Source organism: Myotis lucifugus, unplaced genomic scaffold, assembly GCF_000147115.1.
Source record: "Myotis lucifugus unplaced genomic scaffold, Myoluc2.0 scaffold_23, whole genome shotgun sequence".
In the NCBI taxonomy this organism is placed as follows: domain Eukaryota; kingdom Metazoa; phylum Chordata; class Mammalia; order Chiroptera; family Vespertilionidae; genus Myotis; species Myotis lucifugus.
In genome coordinates, this window is record NW_005871071.1 from 8,907,973 (window position 1) to 8,932,874 (window position 24,902).

The 24,902-nt window shown below is 37.5% G+C and overlaps 2 protein-coding genes across 3 annotated transcripts in view; one reads left to right on the forward strand and one right to left on the reverse strand.

The window, feature by feature from the left end:
- Positions 1 to 2,182, forward strand: part of MYEF2 (myelin expression factor 2) — a 32,128-nt gene extending 29,946 nt beyond the window's left edge. The window contains exon 15 of the mRNA XM_023751683.1: positions 792 to 2,182. Coding sequence (XP_023607451.1) covers positions 792 to 955 — 164 coding nt within the window. The 3' untranslated portion in view covers positions 956 to 2,182. The remainder of the gene's footprint in view (positions 1 to 791) is intronic.
- On the reverse strand, positions 1,481 to 22,798 carry SLC24A5 (solute carrier family 24 member 5). Of its 2 annotated transcripts, XM_006086001.3 has the most exons (9): positions 22,608 to 22,798; positions 21,720 to 21,899; positions 9,382 to 9,465; positions 9,186 to 9,289; positions 8,765 to 8,865; positions 6,952 to 7,235; positions 4,744 to 4,950; positions 2,332 to 2,433; positions 1,481 to 1,844 (listed from the first exon to the last, which is right to left on the reverse strand). In XM_006086001.3, the coding sequence occupies exons 1-9, from the start codon at positions 22,726 to 22,728 to the stop codon at positions 1,522 to 1,524; spliced, it is 1,506 nt and encodes a 501-aa protein (XP_006086063.1). In that variant the 5' UTR covers positions 22,729 to 22,798; the 3' UTR covers positions 1,481 to 1,521. The 2 variants fall into 2 exon arrangements, with proteins under 2 accessions (XP_006086063.1, XP_006086064.1); XM_006086002.3 differs by lacking the exon at positions 21,720 to 21,899 and having other exon boundaries at positions 22,608 to 22,740.
- Positions 22,799 to 24,902: the final 2,104 nt, after the last annotated feature.

Here is a 24,902-nt window from a genome sequence, read left to right on the forward strand (position 1 = left end):
ACTTTGCCACTGTGGTTGAAAAGCAGAATTAGCGGGGCCCTTCGTGACCTGGTAAAAATTAAATTTCTGGGCAGTTGCTATTATTTTCAGGGATCAAAAAGTTGAAATGGAGGGTAAAGGGTAAGGGAAAGGAGATTGGGCAGAAAGGAATAATTTTGTCTAAATAGTTTTGTTTAAATTTGTGGTTTGTCGCCCAGCTGGCATGGCTCAGTGGTTGAGCATCAACCTATGAACTAGGAGGTCACTGTTTGATTCCTGGTCAGGACACATGCCCAGATTGTGGGCTCAATTCCCAGTAGGGGTCCTGCAGGAGGCAGCTGTTCAATGATTCTCTCTTCTCATTGATGTTTCTATCTCTCCCTCTCCCTTTCTGAAATCAATAAAAATATATTTTTAAAAAATAAATAAATTTGTGGTTTGTCATTGGGCATAGTGACTTGGTGGCATTTTGTGCTAGCTTGCCTTATTGCTATAGATTTTACTTCTGAAACTAAGGATTTAACATAAAAATATTTTTTTGTTTTAATAAAATATTAAATCCTAAGCAAATTTATTTTTAGTCCAATTTTGCATATTCTAACCTATAGATATTTATTACTTTATGTGAGTTCCATTATATTCAGAATATAAAGTGATGTGAATAATGCTTATGTTATTTTAAAATCATTAATGTTAATGTTTCTGGTCAAGTTACATATCACTTCATTGGCAATGGAAAATTTCAAACCTGTGTAGTTAAATATGGAACCTGTTTTAACTTGGCGAGTAATTCTATAATTTTTCTTATACAGGTCATGTAATGTTTGCAGAAATAAAAATGGAGAATGGAAAGTCAAAAGGCTGTGGAACAGTCAGATTTGACTCCCCAGAATCCGCAGAGAAAGCCTGCAGAATAATGAATGGCATAAAAATCAGTGGTAGAGAAATTGATGTTCGCTTGGATCGTAATGCATAATTTCAAACCACGGTTGGAACATTCTTACATCTGTTTTGCTGAATCTCCTAGTAAAAGTCATTTTTAAGTAATACTGTATGCTTACAAACGTTGTAAAAATGAACTTTTAAAACTCCCACCAGCTTTTAACAGTATAGTGTTAAATATACTGTGATTTTTGTTATCTCAAGTTTGGGTTTGTAAAGACAGCAAATCTGGTCATTCAGTTTAAATGAATGGTTATACTGTTTTTTAATGAAATAAGCCATTTCCATGTTATTTTCAGTACTACATTGTGGGGTTTGTTCAAGTTTCTCCAGCTTTTATCAGCTTATTTATTGTAAGTTAAAACAGATGTTTTTTTCAAAACTTCTGTTATCTATATGTAATTGTTCTTGATAAGAAAGTACTCGGACAAATTAGGATATGATTTTGGTTCATTTAAATTACTTTTCTTTGGTAAAGAATTATTGTAAGTTTTAGAGTCTAAAGTTTAGGATATTTTTTATTTTACTTAAATGAAGAAATGGAGTTTTCTTTCTCTGCCCCTCCCTATCATTCACATTTTCCACCTATCACTATTAATATTAACCTCCACAGCCCCTTATTTTATTATTTCCAATAATTCCAAGTTCATATAGAACTGATAATGTAGCAAGTCCCAAGTACAATAATAGACAGACTACTCCCAACTTTCTGTCTAGTTTCCAGCCATTGAAGTGAACTGCTAAAAAAAGAAAAATAATTGAAACGTTGAGAGAGATGGTTATGTAAGTTAGTCCTCTGCTGTTCACTTCTACAGGAGCTGATGTATTTATAAATACAGTTTTAATCACCCATGGAACACCTAGGCACAGCATATCAAACACATTGGATCCCACGATGTTAGACATAGCCATATCTCCTTTGCCTGCAAAAAAAAGCATGGTGTTAAAATGTGCATACCAATACTGTATTTTAATAATAAGCTTCATAAGAAAAGACACTGGATACTTTTTTGTTTGTTGGTTTTGGAAAATTGTATTAGAGCAAAAGTCTTACTGAATTTGTATTTTTTAATTTGGGGAGGTTAGTATTTAAAGTATTAACATTTATTTATCTAATTATCTTTATTAAAGCATTTTTCAATAAGGTGTGTAGATTACTTGTTGCTTTTCATTCTAGTTTAACATGTTTAATTACAATTTAATACACAATTCAGATGAATTTTATTCGGGGAATTAGATTTAGTGAAATTAATGTTTGTTATTAAAGAGTAAATCCTTCCTCTTGAGTTACTCCTTTTTTTCTTCAAGTATGTTGCTGAAGAAATAAATATACTTAAAGGCAACTTTGCTTAGTGTAGTTCAGCCAGGCTTGAAGAGTGAGCATTGCAGCTTGAGGGACCTAATTCTTACCTTTTCTTGCAACCAGCACACTTGCAATCGTGTCTGGTATGCTTGTTCCTGCTGCTAATAAAGTAAGGCCCATTATTGTATCTGGAATTTCTAATGTTTCCCCTGTAATAAATATAGATGTTATAAGTTACAAATCTTATAGGTTCACTAACCATCCTCTGCAGATATTTCAGATATTTCCTTCCTGAACAAAAAGAAAATAGGCATATTTAGATTACAGAGCCAGTATGTATATACTTAGATTTTAGTTAGCAAAATATTTGAGTAAGATTGGTAAATGGGGTAACATGGGTAGTACAGATTTTTTCTTTTAAATACTCACCCAAGGATATGTTTTTATTGATTTTAGAGAGAGGGAGAGAGAGAGAGAGAGAAACATAGATGTGAGAGAGAAATAGCGATTGGTTGCCTCCTGTAGCACAACCAAAACCTAGGTATGTGCCCTGACCAGGAATTGAACCTGCAACCTTTTGCTGTAAGAGGTAGTGCTCCAGAGCAGGTAGGACAGATTTTTAATAGAGAAAATTCTACCAAGGAGCAGTTTCCCTCCTTGGTATGCTTATAGAAGTTTTGGATGTCATCACTATTATATCATTAAGGCTGTTGCTTAATGTATGCTAATAAGATTGGTCCCTTTTTTTTTATTAAAAACTTTTTTCTTAAAGTGTTCAGTGTTAAGCACATTGTTTATAGCTATTTTAAAAATATAAATGTGTTAATATGGTATACATTTTAACTCCTACTTTAGTGATATACCTCAATTTAGTGTTTTTGAGAAATATCATAAATCTGAAGAAAACAAAATAGGGTTCTTGAGTTTTTTTTAACATTATAGTCCTAATTTAGTAATACTTCTGTTAAATTTGATGTCAGTTCAACATTTTTCAGTAATGTATTTATTTTAGGAAACAGGACCAATGGGAAGTTAAAAAAAAGTACATGTAACTGCTCTTTTATTGTTATAATTGAACACTTGCTTTAGAATTATTCCTTTCTAATATTAATTAAAAAAAAACTAAGTAGCTGTTTATTGCATGCTAATATATATTGATATTGGACTTGATTGTTAATTTTTGTTATGGTTGGCCAGAGTTCTTATGTACATAAATAACACATAAATAACATCTTGGGGGTGTTCTATGATCTGTTACTTGATTTTGCTCTTTTCCTGTTTTGCTAATGTCAAATGTGTTCTGGCTGAGAAAATTTGGAGAGATTTAATATGCAAGCTAATTGGACTATTTTATCTTCCTCTTTAAAAAAAGAAAAAATATTTTGTTTTTTGCTAGCATACTATTCTAAGTTACATATTAAATTGGAAAAAGTCAGAGATCAGCAAGTTTTGGGTTCTTTTTGTTTGTTTGTTTTGTTTGTTTTTTGGTAAAGGGCCAGATAGTAATTATTTTAGGCTTTGCAGGTTATAGTCCCTGTTGCAATTATCCGGCTCTGCCAATGTAGTGTGAAAACATCCATAGATAATATGTAAACGAATGACCCGATTAGCAAAAAAACAGAAGACCAGTGATACTCAGGAGGTAGTTTGCTCACCTCTGATACTAGTTCATTCAGGTTAACCTTTGGGGAGAAATTCCTGAATTTTTTGTTTTACATTTATATTTAGTTTGTCCTTCTGGACTAGGAATTCTATGGGATTAGAGCTGATTATGGCCAAGCAGTAATAGTAAAATTTTAATTGTGAAAGCAGTAGAAACCTAAAGTGAAACTTTTTTACTTATTTCATAATATATTTATATTGCCATGTCAAAAAGCAAATTAAAAGCCCTGCTTGGACCGGTCAGTGGTTAGAGTGTTGGCCCATGCACGGAAGGGCATGTACCTGGGTTGCAGGTGGTATCCCTGGCCAGGTTGGGGCACATGTGGGAGGCGCCCAATCGATGTGTGTCTCTCACATCCATGTTTCTCTCTTTCTCTCCCCCTCCTTCCCACCCTTTCACTCTCTCTAAAAGTCAATGGCAAAAACAAATAAAAAGCAAAATAAAACGTATTCTAGTTAAACTGTGAACATCATTGTTTTTCCCAAACAGTGACATCTTGCTATATTTTCTGTTATGTGATTGAACTTAATATAAAGAGTTATGGAGCCCATGCAATGTGATTTAATTATTAGTCTAACAGACATCCTGTGAATTTATTTCATTTATGAGATGATTCCCTTGACTCATACCCCTGGGCTGTATAATTTTGAGAATATAGTTGATATGGGATATGCACTCACAAAACCTGGATGATTGGTATATTAATATTGAATTTTTTGGTGGATAGCATTATATTTACTCTTTGCTAGAAAAGAAATTTGCTCCTTAGCTAGACTACCATAGTGAATGTATGGAGTTCTTATGTGAAACTGATTATTTTCTTTTTAAATTGTTCTCTTGTATTCAAGATACATACCAGTTATCGTGACCATCCAAACAAGGATATATGTAAATGCAGATATCCAAAGTGCCGACATGAAAAAGGTTATCACAAAATAATTTTTCCAAAATTTTCTTCTACAATCTGGTGTGGTTAGAAAAAGTAATGTGATAATAGGAAGGGATAGTACCCACAAAATTCTTTTGAAATCTGCTTCAGGCATGTTGAAAACACTTGGTGGATCTGTTGAGAAAAAAAATGATTCTGAATTTCTTAAATGGCCAATTACATTAGAAATGTCCATTTAGAAAGCTATATTGAAATAAATTAGCTGTATCAGTTTTAAGAGGCTATTTAAAACATTTGAATACCTCATTACTGGTATTGCTGGGAAAAAGAAACTAATTGAGACTTTAGGGCAAACAGTGTAAAATGTGATTCTCAGCATTTCTTGATTTCGGGCCTTCATCGAAATGTCTTGGGTCATGCACTGAATATGTTAGAGATGATGTTTATGGAGTGTCAGTTGGACATCTTTTGGTTTTCTACAATGTGGATGATCTTCAGTAACTTTTTTTGCTTATGGGATAGTTGTCTCCACTGCCCAATATTGATGATACCTCAGCCTGCCCCATGAATCATATAATGTATACTTAGGGATTATAAAATAGAGTATAATTTTTATTAAGTTGAATATTCCATTCTAATTCTTATTGTAAGTTATTTTGAGGGCTTTTTTCATTAATTCACAATTCACCACCAATCTTAGAAACAACCTTAAGAAAATAGGAACTAGTATAGAATCTACATGTAATTTATAAACTTGAGTATGTTTCTTTATTCAATTTGTCTTACGAAGTTAATGGGAGACAAGAGCATATTGGATAAAATGGGAATTCACTTTAAAATTGTTTAAAATTTGTATGGCATTTACAAAATATTGTACCAATATATTTGATCAATCACATTACAACTAATGCTAGTAAAACAACTAGTAAAATTTGCCAAGCCTCAGCCAATGAGCCATTAAATAAAATTAGGTATAATTTTAGTGTAAATAGTAAATTTTAGACTGATTCTTTCAGTTTCTTGTTAAAAAATTTAACTTAGAGATGATTAACTCTTGTACCTGAAAGACTAGAAACTAATTTTTGTATGAAGGGGAAGAGTCATGTTTTAATTTTTTGTAGGTAGTAAATTAGGATAAGTTCCCTTCCTAATGTACTAAATTAAATTTAGAATCTGTTTTATACAACCATTTTATATAAAAGTAACCCATAAATTGATATTTCTGGTCATAGATGAATTTGACTTTCTACCAAACATATTTACCTAAATGGTTTGCTATTGCTTCAAATTACATGTTTAAAACTCAACTCGTTTCTTCTTCTCACCAACCCTTTCTAAATTCCTAGTTTTTGCAAGCAGTGTTCCGTTTTCTTAGTCAATTCTGATCAAAGTTTAAGAATTGTCTCTGCTCCCTTTTCTGGCCATGTGTAGTCCTTTAATTGCCTGGTCTTTGTGATGCTTTCTCTGCATTGTCTCATGTCTGTTCTCTTCATTCCCACTGCCTTCTCTCTGTCTAGGCACCTATTAAACACATCAGCTGTTTAGTAGCCTCTTATAGACAGCGTGTCTTTTATCCCATGTTTCAGTTCTAATAATCTTCCTGCTCACAAACCTGCAAGACTCTTACACAAACATTTAATTCTAATCCTATTCCTTTCTATCTACCGTTCTGCTTTCTTACTGTGCATATTCTGCCTCAGTTATGCTAGCACTTAAATAATTAAGTGCTTTGCTTATATTATTTCCTTGGCCTCAAACCACAGAATATACTTTATATTTACCTCTGTATCATTTACCTAATAAAGACTTCAGTAGCTGTTACTTATTGATTATAGATCAGATCATCAGTTAAAATCTTAACTATTCTGCAAGGCTCAGTTTAAGTGCTTCCTTGTCAGATAGTCTTTCCTATTTAACCATTCTCATCAAATTTTAAATAATCTATCCCTTTTAGGAAACACAGTTGTACTTTATTTCTTTCTCTAAATACGTAAATCCTCATATCTTAGTCACTTTCCCCCCTGCGGTATTGGAAGCTTCTTAAGGATATGGACTGCCTCTTCATCTCTGGGTCTCCAGTGTCTTCTATATAATAAGAATATATATTTGCTGAATTAAATGAAATTACATTTCACTAGTGAATAGACTTAGTAGTGGGCAGGATGTGGTTTTTACCTTCAGAAACCTGATTAAGACCATGTAAACTTATAGAAAGCTGAGAGTAACCGGAATCCTCATAAAATATTCCACTGTCATTTCTTGATGGCCGACGGATGAATGGTCGACCCTCATCTTCCCATCCCATTAGTGGTTGTTGTTCACTTCTTTCCTCCATAGCTTTGGCAAGACGGGTACAGCAGGGACTGCATTTCTTTATAATATATTGGTTAATTTTAATGTCAAAACACAGAATCAGGACGTATAATCCATATATCAAAAGTAGTAGAATGCCTTCATACCTATAAATTAGAGAAATTTGTGTTTTTAAATTAAAAAATTAAAATTATTTGAGAGTTAATAGCTTTTAAGCAGCTTAATTTTTAATGCAGCAATAGAATAATCAAAATGTTTCTAGGTATATTTTGGTGTTGTAGATGTGTTACAGCATTATTATAAATTTATTGATAGGAGCTTGACTGTCTTCTCTATATTTAAAAAAACAAGGATTGGAAACTCATCTTCATTTATAGATTCCTTTAAGATGGTTGGCATAAAAATGCTTTGAAAATAATGATAAAAATTAAAGTGAAACTAATGGATAGTAATGGGTAGTCTTCATCTCAGTTCATTGGCAGAATCCATTCCCCAAAATACAGCATGTGTTAGTTCATTTTAACTATCTCTATTCAAATTTTATAGTGTAGAAATTTTATGTAAAAACTCGGAATATATTAATGGCTTGCTTTGGGGTTTTCAGTTTCCTATACAGAGTTTTTTTTTTAATATATAATATTAACTAAGAAAAGGAGATATTCTCAAACATAAAATTATACCATAGGCACTGAGAACTTTTTTCCTCCACTGGTTTCCTATTTAAAGAATTGTGACTAGCTAATACCATCACATTTGAATCTTGCATTTACCTTTGATAGCTAGTAAGTCTGCTACAGCTAGAAGCACAGAGTTCTTGATCTCCGGGGTGGAGGGAGACTCTCACAGTCACTGTCCCCTTACCGATAGCTGCTGAGTCCCAGAAATACCCCGACTGTAACTCATCGTTTTTCTTTGGGAGAAGGACTAGTGTTCAGAATGACTCATTTAGGGATTTTGCTCCCTGCTCGATTTTAAGTTTTTTGATAGCAGGTATTTGCAGCACTGCTAAGTTGTACTGCAGAGGGGAGCCACCTGTGACATTTCTTTATCCCTCATGATTGTCAGTGTAGTGGCAAATACCTAGTAGGTACTTGGTGCATATCAGTTGAAAAAGTTATTTGTCTACTAAGTCACTCCCTTTTTTATTTTCTCAGAACAGCAAAGCATAGGGAGATCAAGAAAGCAAGCAATTTTTAACATTAAAACCTAAATATTTTTTATTCTGTGAGGAAGAAGGCTATAGTTTTTCTTCCTAAATGAACAGAGGGGAAGATGCAAGAATTCAAAGGGACGTTTACTTCCTCCATCCCCATCTCCAATCTTGTGACCATGACTGCTTTTAGGCAAGGTGAGCAATAACACAATAGATGAAAAAGCCAACTGTTAGGACTTTAATGGACAACAATAGTTGGGAGACTTCCTGGTCAGTCAGTGGGGAGAAGGAAGGATGATAACATCCAGTGACTGAGACAGAAAAAGAGACTGACCACTAAAAAATAGCAAAGAAGGGAGAAAAAATGCAGCCAGCAATCGTGATGAGGAACTTTAGCCCAGAGACCACTGGAAAGGGTGTGAAAGTGGCAAGACATTTGAGAAGTTACTAAACCATTAGAATTTCATGAAATTTTCTCTGTGATTGTGTTTTATATAACAGTGATAATTATTTCAAGCTTACCAGTACACTTGGTTGTCAAATATTATGCCAAGAACTGTTGCTACACTAATTGCATATGCCGCGCAGTCTCTGAATAGGGGCCAGCACGATAGTGTTGAAACCTATAAAATGATAATTTGTTTCCATTACACTGCAACTTCTTCAAGTACATGCTTAATATAATAAAATTGTTTGTATATTTGTAGCTAAATATCTTTTGCATATTGCCTAGAGAAAAAGGAACTTTAAGGAAAATTGTTTCTAAACCTTTGATTTTCATAAATTTGACCTAGAGCTATTTGTGGGTTAATCTAAAATTGAATACATGTTGGTTTTTCTACTGATTAATAAACTTGATTGAACAGATTACTAGTGCCTTGTTTGTTCTACACAGTTCTTTAATTTGTCAAGACAATACATTGTGTTGAGTTTTTGTACATACCACATTAGATAGCAAGCCACAGGCTGCACAGATGCCCAGGAGATTATAAATTGCGGATCCAAGAATGGTGCTAATGCCAATATCGCCCTTTGTGATAAATACACCTATGAACAAGATAGTAAGCAGGTAAATTAGTGTTGATTTGAAATAGATAAAATCACATGGGATTGGCAAAAATATAAGGTGCAATATTTACCTAGGAAAGCAGTAACTAATTCGGGAGCTGAACTACCGGCTGCCATGAAAGTTGCACCCGCAACATCCTGAGACAGTCCAAGGGCTGAAGACAAATGAGATTATGTTATGCCCAGTAAAGTGACAAATGAAAGAGTATATACTGTCTTTATAACTAAATACAGTAGATATTCAAAACTACAGCTTACAGAAAAGCACTCATACTTCACTGGAAAAGTAAAATATGCAGGTTAAGAAATCGAGGGATCCAGTGTCTTGCTTTCGTTGTCACTCCATGACCTAAAGCTTCCGTAGAAAGGGAGATAAGGCCAGGAGTACATGGAAGCATGCTGCAACTCAGTACTCTGAGTGCAGTATGGATCTTACGGGACCCAGAAAAGATTCCTTCCTAGTTGTAGATGTGTAGCAACAGTATAGCTTTTTAAAAACTCAATGCTCCAACAGGAGCTGAGAAAACTAGGGTAATTCAGGAATCTTAATCCAACTTGAAGGAGGAGAAAAAGTGAATATTGGTAGTATTTTAAGATCTAGAAATGAAGCTGAATTAAGGAGCATGTTCACAAATTGGTAATTTCAACCTTGTCTAAATACAAAAGAGGAAATTAGCAAAAAACAAGATTGACTACCGTATAACAATGTTAATTTAAATTATGAAACCATGAGAACTGTTTTAGATTAGGAAATGTAGGAAAATACTACTATTCAAATTGTGTGTATCCACCATGTTAACAAGCATGCAAATCCATTATCTTCAGTGATTGATGAGATAAGAGACTTAAATGTTTAGCCCCTTCAGTTTAGAGCTAAGGGACCTGCTATGGCAAGGGCAGAGAAAGCCATGGGGCGGAAACCACCTTGCTTAGGGAAGGCGGAGACAAGGTTGCATCAGAAATCCCCAACCAGGCTTTGCTGGTAGAATGAAAATTAGCTGACAGGTAGCATGCTGGGCCTTCTTTACCCTGGGTCACACAGACTAAAACTCAGGTACCCAAGGCTCTTGATAGCCATCCTTTGTTGATGTTTATTATTTATTACATCTATTGATTCTTGACACTTCAGTCTTCCTGGGACCCTCAAATTCTGCTGTGCTTGCTTGAGTCACCTGTGGTCAGTATTTATTTTTGCCTGTGGGGACCATTACCTGTTGCTTATTCTCAGGTCCTCATGTTCTGTTTCTCTGCTGGGACATCTACTCTTGACTTTCCTGGTTTTTTTCCTTGGTGTGGCAGATTGTATTTTACAAAATTGGCTACAGTATTTCTGCTCACATGATTTCCCAGAACCTTTTCATTATCAATTAAAAAAAAAAAGGTGAAGTTTATGTTTATATCTCCTCCTGGGCCTGGATGCGCCTATTGACTCATGCTTGGACTGACAGAGTGGCAGAGCCATTATATTGCCAGGCTAGGACATAAAAGGTGGCAAACTTCCTCATGCTCTCTAAGAACATTTGCTTTAGAGCCACAAGTCGCCATATAAGAATCTGGCTGCCTTGAAATCCCCATCCTGGAGAGACCTCATGAAGAGCCCAAATTGAAGTAGAGATGCTCGAGGGACCCCTGCTGTTTTGAACCATCCCAGGCACCCTCCATGTGAGGGAGGGAGCTTTCAGATGACCCGCCATCTCTTACGACCTTGAGCAAAACCACTTAGCTGAGCCCTGTTTGGGGGCGATTTGTTAAGCAGGAATGGATAATGGGAACACCTAGCTATTGGTCATTTATTTATTGCATTTACCTACAACCTACTATGCCAGATGCTTTTTCATGTGCTGAGAATATGGCAGTAACAATCACAAATGTTTCTGCTCTTGTGGGGCTTTAGTTCTAGTGAGAGGAAACAGACAAGAAAGCAAACTCCGTGTTAGAAATAGTGAAGAACAAAAGCATGGAGGGGGAATATGAAATGTCACGACAGAAAGATTGTAATTTTGGATCAGGTTGACAGAAAGGACTTCACTGGGACAGTAACTTAACACACACTTCAAAGGGAGGGAGCTAGGCACACATACACCTGGGGTAAGAGTATTCCAGGCAGAAGGAGGGAGTGCAAAGGATCTGAGGTGGAAGCTAGCCCATGTGTTCAAGAAACAGAAGGCCAGCATGTATGGAATTAAGGTGTGAAGGGAGGGAGGTAGTTGATAAGGTCAGAGGTAACAGGCAGCCGGATCATTAAGGCCTTGTGGATCCTGGTAAGGACTTGGGCTTTTATTCTGAAAGATTTGAAAGGGATTACAAAGCCATCCACATGCTGCCTGCTGATGGTACCAAAATCAGTCTTTTTTAAAAAATCCCTGTGGGGTTATTTGGTCTCAGAGGCCCAACCAGCTCTAGTCTGAGCTGTTTGGCCACCTGTTGAGCCTTGTGAAAGTGCTCTGGGGATAGTTGGGATGATCCAATTCAGGTCCTCTATCCTATTCCTCACTATTTGCCTCTGGTCATGTCACTTGATGAACACCCACCTGCAGTGACTAATGAAGGGAGAGAAATAATAATGACCTATGAAAGTAATATTTCATAGCATTTCTTCTACTGCCTAGAGTGAGATGTGTGTGTGTGTGTGTGTGTGTGTGTGTGTGTGTGTATACTAGAGAGCTGGTGCACAACATTTGTGCACTGGGGCGGGGGGTGTCCCTCAGCCCAGCCTGTGCCCTCTTGCAGTCCAGGATCCCTCAGGGGATGTCCAACTGCTGGCTTAGGCCTGCTCAGTGGGCCTAAGCCAGCAATCGGACATCCCCCAAGTGGTCCTTAGCGCTGCCGCAGAGGTGCTCGCCAGCCATGAGCCCGGCTTCTGGCTGAGCGGCGCTTTCCCTGTGGGAGCGCACTGACCATCAGGGGGCAGCTCCTGCGTTGGGCGTCTGCCCCCTAGTGGTCAGTGCATGTCATAGCAACTGGTCGTTCTACCCTTCAGTCAATTTGCATATTAGAGTTTTATTATATAGGATATCACTTTATATGATATATAACAATTATATAATTATTTTTTATGTGTGTATATATGTATACTTTTATTACAATTCTGTGATGTGTAGTAAGATCAACTGGCCATGAAACAAAATAGAACAAGATAAAACCTATTGCTCTGTGATTAACTTTTTTTCATTTTAGGTGTGAAATAAATATCTTACATTGATGGTATGCAATTCACCCTCATATACATAATTTATTAATCTCAACTATTCTCAAATATGAGTGATGCTATTTTCATTTTACAGATAAGAAACAGGTCCAGGAGGTTAAATAATTCAGTTAGGTGGATAGTGAGGATCTTAAATGTGAGAAGTTACTACATAAACCCCAAGTATATTGGTTCTAAGTCCAGTGCTATTTCAATTTCATGACAGAAACCCAATATAACAATGGCAGTTAGGCAGGCCAATTATAACGTTATTTTCTTCTCTGCCTCGTGGCACTGGCACATAACTGCCCCCAATTTATTCCTTCCTTGGGGGAAAATAGTTACTGGGAGTCAGAATGTAGAAGTTTAATAATATTGGGTATTATCATGAATTCTCTAATCAAATCAGGGCTAGATAATATGTGGAGGAAATTGAAAAAGAACAAAATGCTTTATCTTGAAGTTGCTGTCCAAACTCAGTAAAACTGAAGAGCTAATGACCCCTCTTCATTTAGCTGAAGAGTGCTTTATTGGAAAATTCAGTCCGCAATGTGATCTGTTGGGTTGTTGCAAGGTAGGGAAAGAGGTGGCCCATTGAACACTTCTCTCAAAAGGCAGTGATGACCAAGAGTGTCGCTCTCCACGGAGCTCTAATTGAGTCATGAAAGGAAAGAACTTGCATCGATGGGCATGTACAATTTAGAGATAGTTTAACAAGTTATATCTTAAGGTTCTAAGCATATTTTGTAAAAATGGTTTATACATCTGAACTTTAGAATGGCCTGGATTTGTCTTCGCTGACCTTTGGAGAGCATTTCTCTCCTCTCTATTACTCTAAAGGAATAATCACATTTTCCTTCAGGATACAGTAGAAAAGTTTAAGGTGAGTTTGCTTTATAAGTTTAGATATCATCACAGTGTTTATATAAAGTGCAACTCGATGATAATGAACTGATTACTAAAACTCAGCAAACTTTTTCTCAAGTGTGTTTGCTTCTAGGATGCCATGTAGGGAAGTTTATAACCTCTGGAAATATAGGAGGAAAAGTTTTAAACTAAAATGGAGACCTGGATTCTGGCCCTGCCAATAAGTAACGTAATATGAGATTTTAGATAAGTCATTCAGACAAGGCTTGTATTTTGCCATCTGTAAAATGGGGAGTTGGACTACACAATCCTTAAGGTATCTTCTAATTTTTTCGATTTCTACTCAAAATGTAGAGTATGAATTCTGTCTTAAATGTTAAATAATCCCATAATAAAAGAAAACCCTCTATGTTATTTAAAATTTAGAAGATGGAGGAAAATAGAAGGGGCAGAGTTACTTACATGCTTACCATTGTGTTTAACCACTGCTATCATTTTAATGTATTTCTAGTCTCTTTCACGTTTTAATAGAGTTATAACTATAGGCAGTATACAATTTGGTATCCCTTGGCATGATTTTAAAAAGTCCTCATGATAGCAAATTTTCATGTTTTGTGAATGGATTTGAGTTTTGGAAGCAATCAAAAGTCATTCGGACTCAACTCTAATGACTCCAATGGGTAGTCATACTAAGTAACTCTACTTAGGGTCCAAAATGAAGTGTGACAGCACAGCTGGTGTGGCTCAGTGGTTGAGAATCGACCCATGAACCTGTAGGTCACAGTTTGATTCCCACTCAGGGCATATGCCCAGGTTATGGGCTCAATCCCCAATAGGGGGCGTGCAGGAGGAAGCCGATCAATGATTCTCTTTTATCATTGATGTTTTAAATCCCTCTCTCCCTCTCCCTTCTTCTCTCTGAAAAAAAAAAAAAAAGAAAAAAACAACAAAACAAAACATAAAAAAATAAAGAAAATAAAAAATGAAGTATGACAGCAAACCAAAGCTTTTTATGGTTTGCAAAACTCATGTTGACATCAATTTTAAATATTTTTCTAGAAATATTTTGAGTAAAGTTAGCATGCATTGGAATCAATGCCTGCCTCTCAATGCCCAACTGCATGTATATGCTGTGAGGTTCTTAATAATAAATAAAAACATTATGAGCACTTTCTGGTTGCCACCTTATATTTTGATGCGCTATGATGGAGTAAATTCTGAAACCCTGTACAACGGTTTTAAATGCCTGATTCCATTGAAAAGGCACTCTTTTCACTCCCAACCTAACAGCTATAATATTACAATGAATGTCACTGTCCTCAGCCTAGCATACAAAGCCCTTGCAAGACATTTTATCACCAAACCTCACAGTTACCTGAGTTTTGGCCCCATAATTTGCCCAGTGTCACACAGTAATTGTAGAGATGGGATGGGCACCTAGATCATTTTTACTTGAAAAAGCTGCTCTTTCAGTCATCCGTGTAGGTAAAGTGAAGAGATTAATACTAATTATCATCATCATCATCATCATTGCCTATTCCTGCAATAGCATCTTGGTAATATCCAAATGACTTGGCACTTTATTTAGATCCAGGCACCTGGCGTAGATTTAGCAGCAATCCAAGGGGACCACAGTTTAGATCATAAAAGAAGAAAAACAAAGAGGATGAAAATGCTCTTAAGAGGAGGATGAGTGCCCCTGTGGCAGGGAGGAAACACGATTCTTAGGTTCTTTGTTCTCTGGGAAGGCTTTGCTTCTGTAAATTTCACAAGGATTAAGAAAATCAAACACTGAAACTGTAGGCTGTCCAAATGCCATACTCACAGAATTACTCGACTCCCTTTCAATTTTATCAATTTAGAACCAAATCTACCTGGAATTAAAACTTGCATTTCTTTCTTATTGTCTATTTCTGAAACACAAAGTAGAACATGGGCAAATGTTAGTTCAAAGCAGAGTGAATAAAAATAATTTTAATAAAAAAGCAAATACTTTAATTATGTTTCTCTATATCTTACTAAGATTGTTTTCACTTAAGACACGTTATACCTCAAAGGATCAGCATGGTGGAGGGATTAGAATTGTTAATTGAATAGTATATTAGTGTGACATTTAAAATGAAAAGTTTCATAGCTGGCTCATTGTGAACTTTGAGCTATATCAAGTGACCAATCTTAAGGAGTTCTCAGTTTTTTGTGTAGATAGCTTAGGAAAAGGTTAAAAACAGGAAAAGCTGCTCTGAATAGTGGTTAAATAATTCTAGGAGAGCCCCATTACATATAAAAATACTAGAGGCCAGGTGCAGGAATTTGTGCACAGGTCGGGGCTGGCCAGGGGAGGGGCCGCTGGTGGTTGGCCAACTGGCCCTGCCCCCGATTGTTTCAGTCATTCTGCTGTTCCGGTCGCTTGGCTTTTATATATATAGATGTAAAAATGATTTTTTTGTTTTTTGTTTTATACTGAACTTTTGTGTTTCTAAAAATAAACTGAGAGCCTGGCTGGTGTGGCTCAGATGGTTGAACATCGACCTATGAACCAGGAGGTCATGGTTTGATTCTAGGTCAGGGCACATGCCTGGGTTGTGGGCTTTATCCCCAGTAGTGAGTGTGCAGAAGGGAGCTGATCAGTGATTCTCATCATTGATGTTTCTATCCCTCTTTCCATTTCCCTTCCACTCTCTAAAATAAAATAAACAAAAAAATTTAAAAAAGAATATTTTAAAATATATGTGATTTAATTATAAATTAAATTAAAAATATAAACTATATTAACTTATAGTCCAAAATAGGACTATTATCTCTCAGTTTATTTTTAAAAATATACTTTTATTGATTTTATTTTATTCATGGGTCAATGCTCAACCACTGAGCCACCTCAGCTGGGCAAAAAAATTCTTTAAACAATAAAAGATTGCTAAAATGGAATGAAATGGTATGTATTTTAATGTAAAAGAAATAAAAGGAACTGTAAACAATATCCTAGAGATGTTTAAGGTATTGTTTAAAGTTGCCAAATGGGTTATTAGGTGAAATAAAAGAATGGATTTAATAAACTTACTTCCTACCTTGTGGAGTAGTACTTGCTTTTATTTGCCTTAAACTTGGTATCCAAGCTCTAGCAGATGCACCTAGACTTGGTATGTGCCCCAAGCATATTGATATTGACTTTGATCATTCACCATCTTCGCCTTCATCTTTCCTGAACAAAGGATTCTAATCTTGGTAGTCTGTTCTTCTGTAATAATGGACAGTTAGTGAGTGTTTGCTATGTGCTAGGTCCTTGTGTAAGCAGTTGTATTTCCTCAGTACTTGGCACACAGCTCTATGAACTCAGAGCTCTAGTTACCCTGCTGCACAGCTGAGGTAGCTCAGGCAGAGAGACGTTCAGCACTGCCCAAAGTCAGATCTAGTAAATGGTGGGGCTGTGATTTGAACCTAGGCTATGTCAGGCTCCAGAGTGGACACTTTCAACCATCTCAACTATGTGGCCCTGTAGCATGGAATGGCCTTCTCTCCCTGCAGCCCCTTTATGGATCCTCAGCATTGCTATAGACCAGTGATGGCGAACCTATGACACGCGTGTCAGAGGTGAAACGCGGACTCATTTTTTTGGTTGATTTTTCTTTGTTAAATGGCATTTAAATATATAAAATAAATATCAAAAATATAAGTCTTTGTTTTGCTATGGTTGCAAATATCAAAAAATTTCTATATGTGACACGGCACCAGAGTTAAGTTAGGGTTTTTCAAAATGCTGACACGCCGAGCTCAAAAGGTTCACCATCACTTCTATAGACCATTTAGCAAGTATCTCATAGAGGCGTAGAACAAAGAGGACAGAGCCCCAAACAGACCGTGCCAGATATGAGTACAAGGTGATGTGACTGACTTCACAAACCAAACCGAGCAGGGGAATTCAAACTTTCCTACGTCAGGCTTAATGAATGACCAGAGACCACCGAGGCTCCCCTTGCTTCCTTGTTGTCATTTGGAATCCTCTCTATTTCTGTCTTTGTCTGTCTGTCTTTGTTTCTCTTACACACACACTCCCAAGAGTATCTACACAAGAACTGTCTAGAGCAGCACAACAGATGGGAATGAGGGAGGTCTCCATAGTTTATTCCTTACCTCATATCCTTAGCTCTAACTTGTCTCAGATAATATTTCCCCTCTGAAGACATCTTTTAACCTCTTATCCTGAATTTCCTACCTGTTTCCCCATTTAATAATATGGGTTAATTTTACTTCAGCCCTCTGTGGTCAAAGAATCATCATGAGCCTCTTTTCCTATAGAATCTAAATGGGGGAAAGAAGAGGGGTTTAGCAATAGCATTTTCTCATATAGGTTCTACACAGTTAAGATGACAGCACAATGTCTCAGGTTGTCCAATGGGGTATATGCTGCTTTTCCAGTGTCGAGTCGGAGAGGAGAGATTCTGTGACTTTCATGATTTCAAGTAGAACAAGGAGAAAGGAAAGATCCTTGCTCGAAGCCTCAGGTGGTGACAGCTCTAGGGGTCATTGCCAGACCAACGTATACAGCTATAAACAAAGAGCACTTGCTTGCCTGAGCTGGGGCCGGGCCAGGGTGTCAGCAAGAGGCTCTGCCCTCCCCCTCCTCCTTCCCCTGCACAGAGATTCCATTCCTGAACTCTTCTAGTCTTCACCTTCTGGAGCCCCTTCTGCTGGCCAGTGAACCATTGCTTGTGACTTGAGGAGGGGGTAATGGGATGATGGATCTGGGTGGGCCATGGTCCTGCCAATCCTACCACTGTATTCTAGGTTGGGACTCAGAACATGTCCCCCACAGAAAGTCATTGTATCATACTTGATTGATCAATCCCCAATAGGTTGCCAAAAGTCTGAGCTGAGTTTTCAAAGTGGATTCTCACTATTTTGTAGTATACTTTGTCCATTATTAAAGTGAGTATTTGATAAAGGTTTTCTTTGAGGGGGGGGGCTATTTTTTGGGAGGGTTAACATTTTCAGTGCCCTTGGAAGGGACATATCTTTAGGATTGTTCATATAGAACAGTTCTTCTGAAACAACCATGTTACAGCAGCTAATCTGAAACAAGGATGTGTAAAATTATATCATATAGCAATCGAGAACATTCTTGAGTTTGGGCGCAAGAGAGACCAGGGCTTTGCCATATACTGACTGTGTAGTCTGGAGAAATGCATATCTTCTCAGCCTCAATTTTCTCTTTAATAAGCCAATCTAATAGTCCCTACTTCATAGGGTTTTTGTGGAAACTAAATGAAACCATATGTATTTAATTTAGAACCATTCTTTTATCATTGCTTTATGATAACTAATAAGATAAATGAATGAATAAATAACACTCCAATACTTTGTGGAATGCATCAGTGAACTATTTTGAGAATAGTATTAATTAGCTGATGGGATGGGTGAAGCTATTTCCACTCAATGCTAATCAAAGAACTATGGGGGAATGTAACACATTTGCATACTTCTCTGTGGATGTAAACCACTTTCAGGGAGATTGTTTTTTTATTGCTGATGTTTAAATGCGGATGAGACCATGCTAGATCTTGAAAAGAGAAATGACAAAGTTAACTTATAGACATTTTAAAAAGAATTGAGCTAGCACTATTTCTATCTCCTTTTGTTGTTAGTATTTCCAGTACTCAAGACCAGGTCAGTTCTTAGCTGCTGAGGAAGATTCGGCAGTGGCGTGGCATCATCCGTCAGTCACACATCTGTAATAGCTACTGTATTCTATTTCTGAGCCCGGAGTAGTGCGCTGAGAAGTGCATGTTGTTGATGATGTTTCAGAGTGATTCCACAAGTGGCATGGTGGACGTGATTGTTACAGATACCCTGTGAACTCACTCACTGAAGATTGTTCTAAAGTGGCAATCTAAGCTTTAATGCAGTAGTCTCTCTCTGTAGGGCTAGAAGAGTTTTTATTTACCACTGTGAAGACAATTTTTTATGCATTTATTCTTTCAGTCAAGTCATTTTTCGATAATGTGAGAGCAAAAATGTTTTAAAATGATAATTTTACTTTCCAGAAAGAGAAAGATTCTAGGTGGGATATTACCTTGAATTGAAAGTCACTTAGACTTATGTAATTAACACTAGTGGCCCAGTGCATGAAATTCATGCACGGGGGGTTGGGGGAGGATTGTCTCTCAGCCAGGCCTGCACCCTCTCCAATCTGGGACACCTCAGGGGATGTCCGACTGCCGGTTTAGGCCCAATCCCACAGTTGGCCTGATCGCCCCCAACTGCCCGCCCCCCGCCAACCTGCTCACCCCCAACTGCCTGCCCCCCGCCAACCTGCTCACCCCCAACTGCCCTCCCCTGCCTCATTGCCCCTAACTGCCTCTGCCTCAGCCCTGGCACCATGGCTTTATCCAGAAGGACATCTGGCAGGTCTCCCGGAAGGTCTCCCAGTTTAATTAGCATATTACCCTTTTATTAGTATAGATTATCTATTTAGGTTTTCTATTTAAAAGTACACTTCTTCCCACAAGGATGAACAAGTGGGTTACTGCAACAGAGTTGAGAGTATAGAAACAGGTCCACATGTATATAAGAATTTAGTATATGAAACTGATTAACTTTAGAAAAAAATAGCATTGTGTCCTATAGCAAAACAAATTCTTAGGGGATGAAATAAATAAATGTAAAAATATATATATAAGTAAAATAAAATATGCCAATTTTTCTCACCAATGGATAAAAAAGTCTAAGTATAAAACCAAAAGGAAAATCATAAACTATTTATAAGTTTACTTAAAATATGTAAAATTTCAATGTGATAAACACACAAAATACAAAAGCAAACAACAAACCATGAAAAAAACATATGATATAAATTTTGTATTAGAAAATGGTTTGAAAAAGTCTTGGAAACCAATAAGAAAAAGATAAATTACCCCCACCCACACCCCCATTAGAACATGGACAATAAAACACACACACAAAAAAATAAATTTCAATACACTTATAAAATGTTAACCTCAGAAATGGATAAAAGATAAATACAAACTTTATAAAATAAAGCACCATTTTTAAAGCAACTAACAAAGGCATTTAAAATGATATTGTTCATGGCTTTCTGGAATGGAAGCTACCACATATTCCGGAGGTTAGGTTTGCACACCTCTGTGACATGCTTTTGGCAATGTGTAAGGTAAAGCTTAAAATAGGCACAGCTCTGCATCTTTACCAGGAAATGACCAGAGAAGTTTGCAAAGATTTTTTTGCAAGTAGGGGCATAACATTATTTAAAACAAAGAAACTTAAAAAACAAATCAAATGTTTCATAAATTTATAATGTTAAAAATTATAAATTTCTACATGGTGACTACTATGCCTAAAAAACAGTTTTCGGTGATCAAGTCATTTACAAAAATCCCAAAGTATAATGCTACCTACCATTAAAAATAAAGTTTTTGAAGAGCATTTAATCCTATGGGAAATGTACATAATTCGATATTACATGACAGAAAGGAAAAGACCTTAAATAGTACCTATCGCAAGATCCAAAGGCTGAAAGGAAATACACCCAGTGGTAACTGTGGGGAATCTCTGGGTGATGGGAATGTAGATGATTTTTACTTTTTTCTTCTATTTGTCTTGTATTTCATCAATCCAAGTAAAAACACTATGTTAAAGTAATTTAATCTCTATTAAATGAAAACTATCAATATCAACTTAAAACAATGGCAGCCTAAAAATGCATGTATTTACATCTACGTAAGTTAAATAATAATTACAATAAACTTATGCTGACCTACTCTATAATTTTTTTTCATTAAACAGATATGTGTTGAGTGTCCCCACTGTTGCCAGGTCTTGTTTTAGGTCCTAGGGGACAGCTATACTCTAGTGAACAAGAGAACACGCTTGGCTTGCCTGGCAGCGGGAGTGGGGGAGGAGCCGTGGGTAAAGGAGAGTGTCTGTTCATGCTCTTCTCTGTGAAGAAATGCGCACTGTTTCTGTCCAATGGGTGACCTGACCCTTGACCTAGACTTGCTCTGAAGTGAGCATGCCTCAAGAATGAAACTAACCATGCTGGCATTTTTGCTTATGTGGCATAAAACCTCTCTGATACCTTGATTTTAGGGACCAGGACACCAATGAAAGTTCTATGCTCAGAATTCTATGTGATGCCCGTAACTGAAGGGATATAAACTGTGGGTTTAAGCTGGTAGATCTTATTTTCAGATTCCAGTAATGAAGCTGAATTACAAATAGTGCAATTCTGCAACCGGTTGAGAGGGACAGCTTGCTGCTGACTATTTCAAGGACAGCCATGCCCATATATGTGTGTGGCACAACTATTCTGGAAGGTCACCCAGGAGATTCCCAGCCACTTACATTCACTGATGAGTTCCAAGGAGGGCAGGAAGTACTCGTCACAGACAATAGACAGGGCCAGGAACATGTAGAGGATAATTAGGAAGTAGATTACGATGCCTCCATCTTTGCGCTCCTGTTTTGTGAAAAACCCTTCAGGAAACTCCGATGATGGAGAAATAACACATTGGGTGCTATTTCCTGGTGAGGAGAAGGAGGTGAGAGTTTGAAGGCTGTTGGAGTCACACATTCCAAGCTCACAAAGGGAAATTGCTTAAGAAATCTGTAAAGTGTGGGGTTTCTGGGTGGAATTTTAAGAACCCTGGTGACAATGTACATAGCCCTTTTGAATGTGATGTAGTTGTAGATCCGAAAAATAAAAAAAAGTCTTTGAGACCGGAAAGAGAGGCTTTAATGAAATAAGCTGATGACAGTGGAAGAATGAAAAAGAGGAAATCATGAAATCACTCCTCCTCGTCTGCTTCATTTCTAAAAGGGAATTCCAAACCCCTCTTCCTCCTCAGATAGAAACTATAATCTCTGATTAAGATTTCTAATATCTGTACAATTTCATTTTCCAGTTGCAGAACCCACGTTGTCCCCAGGCCCGCGAACAGTCACCCACTGTCTACAGAGTGAGTTTCTGGGATGAAAGATTTTTTCTCACGATGAAGTCTCCAACAATAAAAACGGAGGCCGCCCTGCTTCATGGTGTCTGTGAATTATTTCGGCACTATCTTTGAGGCTTATTTGAGGGATCAAAAGCGTTTTGTATTCTTGCAAATGCTAAAAATCAGAGCAAGCACAGGAGGAAGCATAAGCCAAGGGGGTCAAGGGAGAATGTCCCTTTGTCCCTTCATTTATAGGCAGCAGCAGCAGCAGGGGTCACTGACCCCAGCACCCACCTACCTGTGGCCCGTGGGAGACGCTGGGGCAGGGAGGCCCCCGGGGGAGGCAGGCGTGCAGCTGCCCAGAGGATGCCGAGGAGCAGGGCCCTTCTTGTCCACTGTGGACCCCCTTCTGTCTGCATGTCTGCGCTCTTACTGCAGTGTGCCGCTTGAGGAGGAGAGGAAAGGAGGGTTAAGCTGGATCATGTGAGGAGTCTCCTTCCTGCCCAATGCCCTGGCCCAGACACATTTCAGCAAAGCCAGTGCAGGAGGGAGGGGGGTTGGGGCCAGCCAAGCCTCTCTGATCAGGAGCCCCAAGCCCCAGGGAGGCTGGAGGAGGTAGGGAGGAGAGCAGGCAATCCTGTCTACATCTGCCCTGGGCCCACAGGCCCTGCGGTTAGATCCCAGCAGCTTGTACTTTATGGGGTCTTTATTTAATGTTTTCATACTGGCTCTGCTTTCGACTTTCTCTAGATTTGTAAGGATCTGAGCTTTTACACCTGCTCCCACTTCTCTCCAGCTCTTGCGTGTAGAAATTGTTGGGGCTGGTGTATGTGTCTTCTGTGGCTAGCTTGGCACCTTTTATATTTCTGTTTTTGCCATTCATCCTTGTCTCCAATTAGGGCTAGACGCAGGAAGGTGACTTAGGAAGCTACTGCTATTATCTAGTGGAGGAATGAATGATGGTGGCTTGAACCAAAACAGTGGCAATGGGCATGGAGAGGAATCGACAGCTTCAAGAACTGTTAAGGAGACAGATTGGATGCTACTTGATCATTGATGAGCTGTGCTCTCTGCCAGAAGTTATCTAAAATGGAAATTCAACAAGGCAGGGAGTGTTCAAATATAGACCTCTATCTTCCCCACCCTAACGCTGACCAGGCTTGTCAAGGTGTGAAGACCTTGTGGCATTATAGTAACATGTAGCTAATCTCACAGGTTCTACAGCCAGACCACTTGGTTTGAGTCCTATTACTGCTTCCTATTAGTTATGTGACCTTGGATAGGTTATTTAACCTCTATGCTCCTCGATTTCACTATCTGTCAAATGGGAATGGTATAGTACCACCTATATTTGGGTGGTGGGGAGAATTACATAAATGAATGCATTTAATCTGCTTAGAACAGCCTCTTCTACAAGGTCAATGTTATCTCTCCATCGGTCTATATAATAATAATAATAATTATTATTATTATTATTACTTTTACTCTTGATTGAGATAGAAGTTTCTTGGCCTTAAAGGAATTTCATAGCTTTGCAGCTCTCATAGTTCCTTTGCTTTGCAGAAAGTGCATATGCTTGCTAACGTTTAGATTTAGAAACTGGGTTTTTCTGGAAAAGCGTTGCTCCTATATATTTGGGATCTTGGGTTGGTAAAAATTCTCAACCACCCTTTAGTTCTGCTGGGAATTGGTACCCACTATAAACCTCCCTGAAACTGTCATTTCGAGGAACTGGCTATTCAGATGTGTGGTGTGGTTGTGAGGCTGGGATGATGAGTCACTAAAGTGAAGCCCAGTAACAGAGTAGAGTTTCTGCTGCCCACACCCACGGGGGAGAGGGACTGGCCCACTAGACCGTGGCTCAGTACACAGTGGCTAAGACCAGGGAGGAGGCCATTTACTTTGGTGCTGAATGGAAGTGTTTTATGAGCCCTTCTTCTCCAAAATGCATATAGTTCAACCAATGAATAAAACTAAACATTATAAAAAAGCAAAATAGCACACAAATGCAACCCATCGTGAATACTTCCAATGCATGGTGTTAATCCTGGAAACAGGAAGTATCTGAAGATATAAGCCTGTTACAATGGGACAGCAATGTCTTGCATGCAGTAAGTCCTTAATAATCATTTGCTGATTGATTACATTGTAGTGATTCTTAAAAGTACACTCTATGAGCAAACATGTACTTGCTTTGAAAAGCTATAAAATAAAATAAGGATTTACCAAGAAAAAAGAATTTAGGATGCTACTTAAATGTGCTTTATACATTTATTCTTCATACTCTTAAAAAGCTTTTTATTGTAAAATAAAACACAAAGAAAGCCACACAAAATAACTGTAGTTTATTGTTATATTATTGTTGTTATTGTTGTCATTTTTATATGATAAACACCCCAGGTTAAGAAACAGTACTTAGCCAACCACCCTAGAAATCTATTTATATGCCTCGATCTCAACTCCCCCTTTTCTCTGAAAATAACCAGACTCCTGACTTGTATAGTTATCACTTTCAATGTGTATTTTTAATAGTTATCACCCACCCCTGATTGGGTGTCTCCTTCGGATAATACAGCTTAGCCTTTTAAAAAAG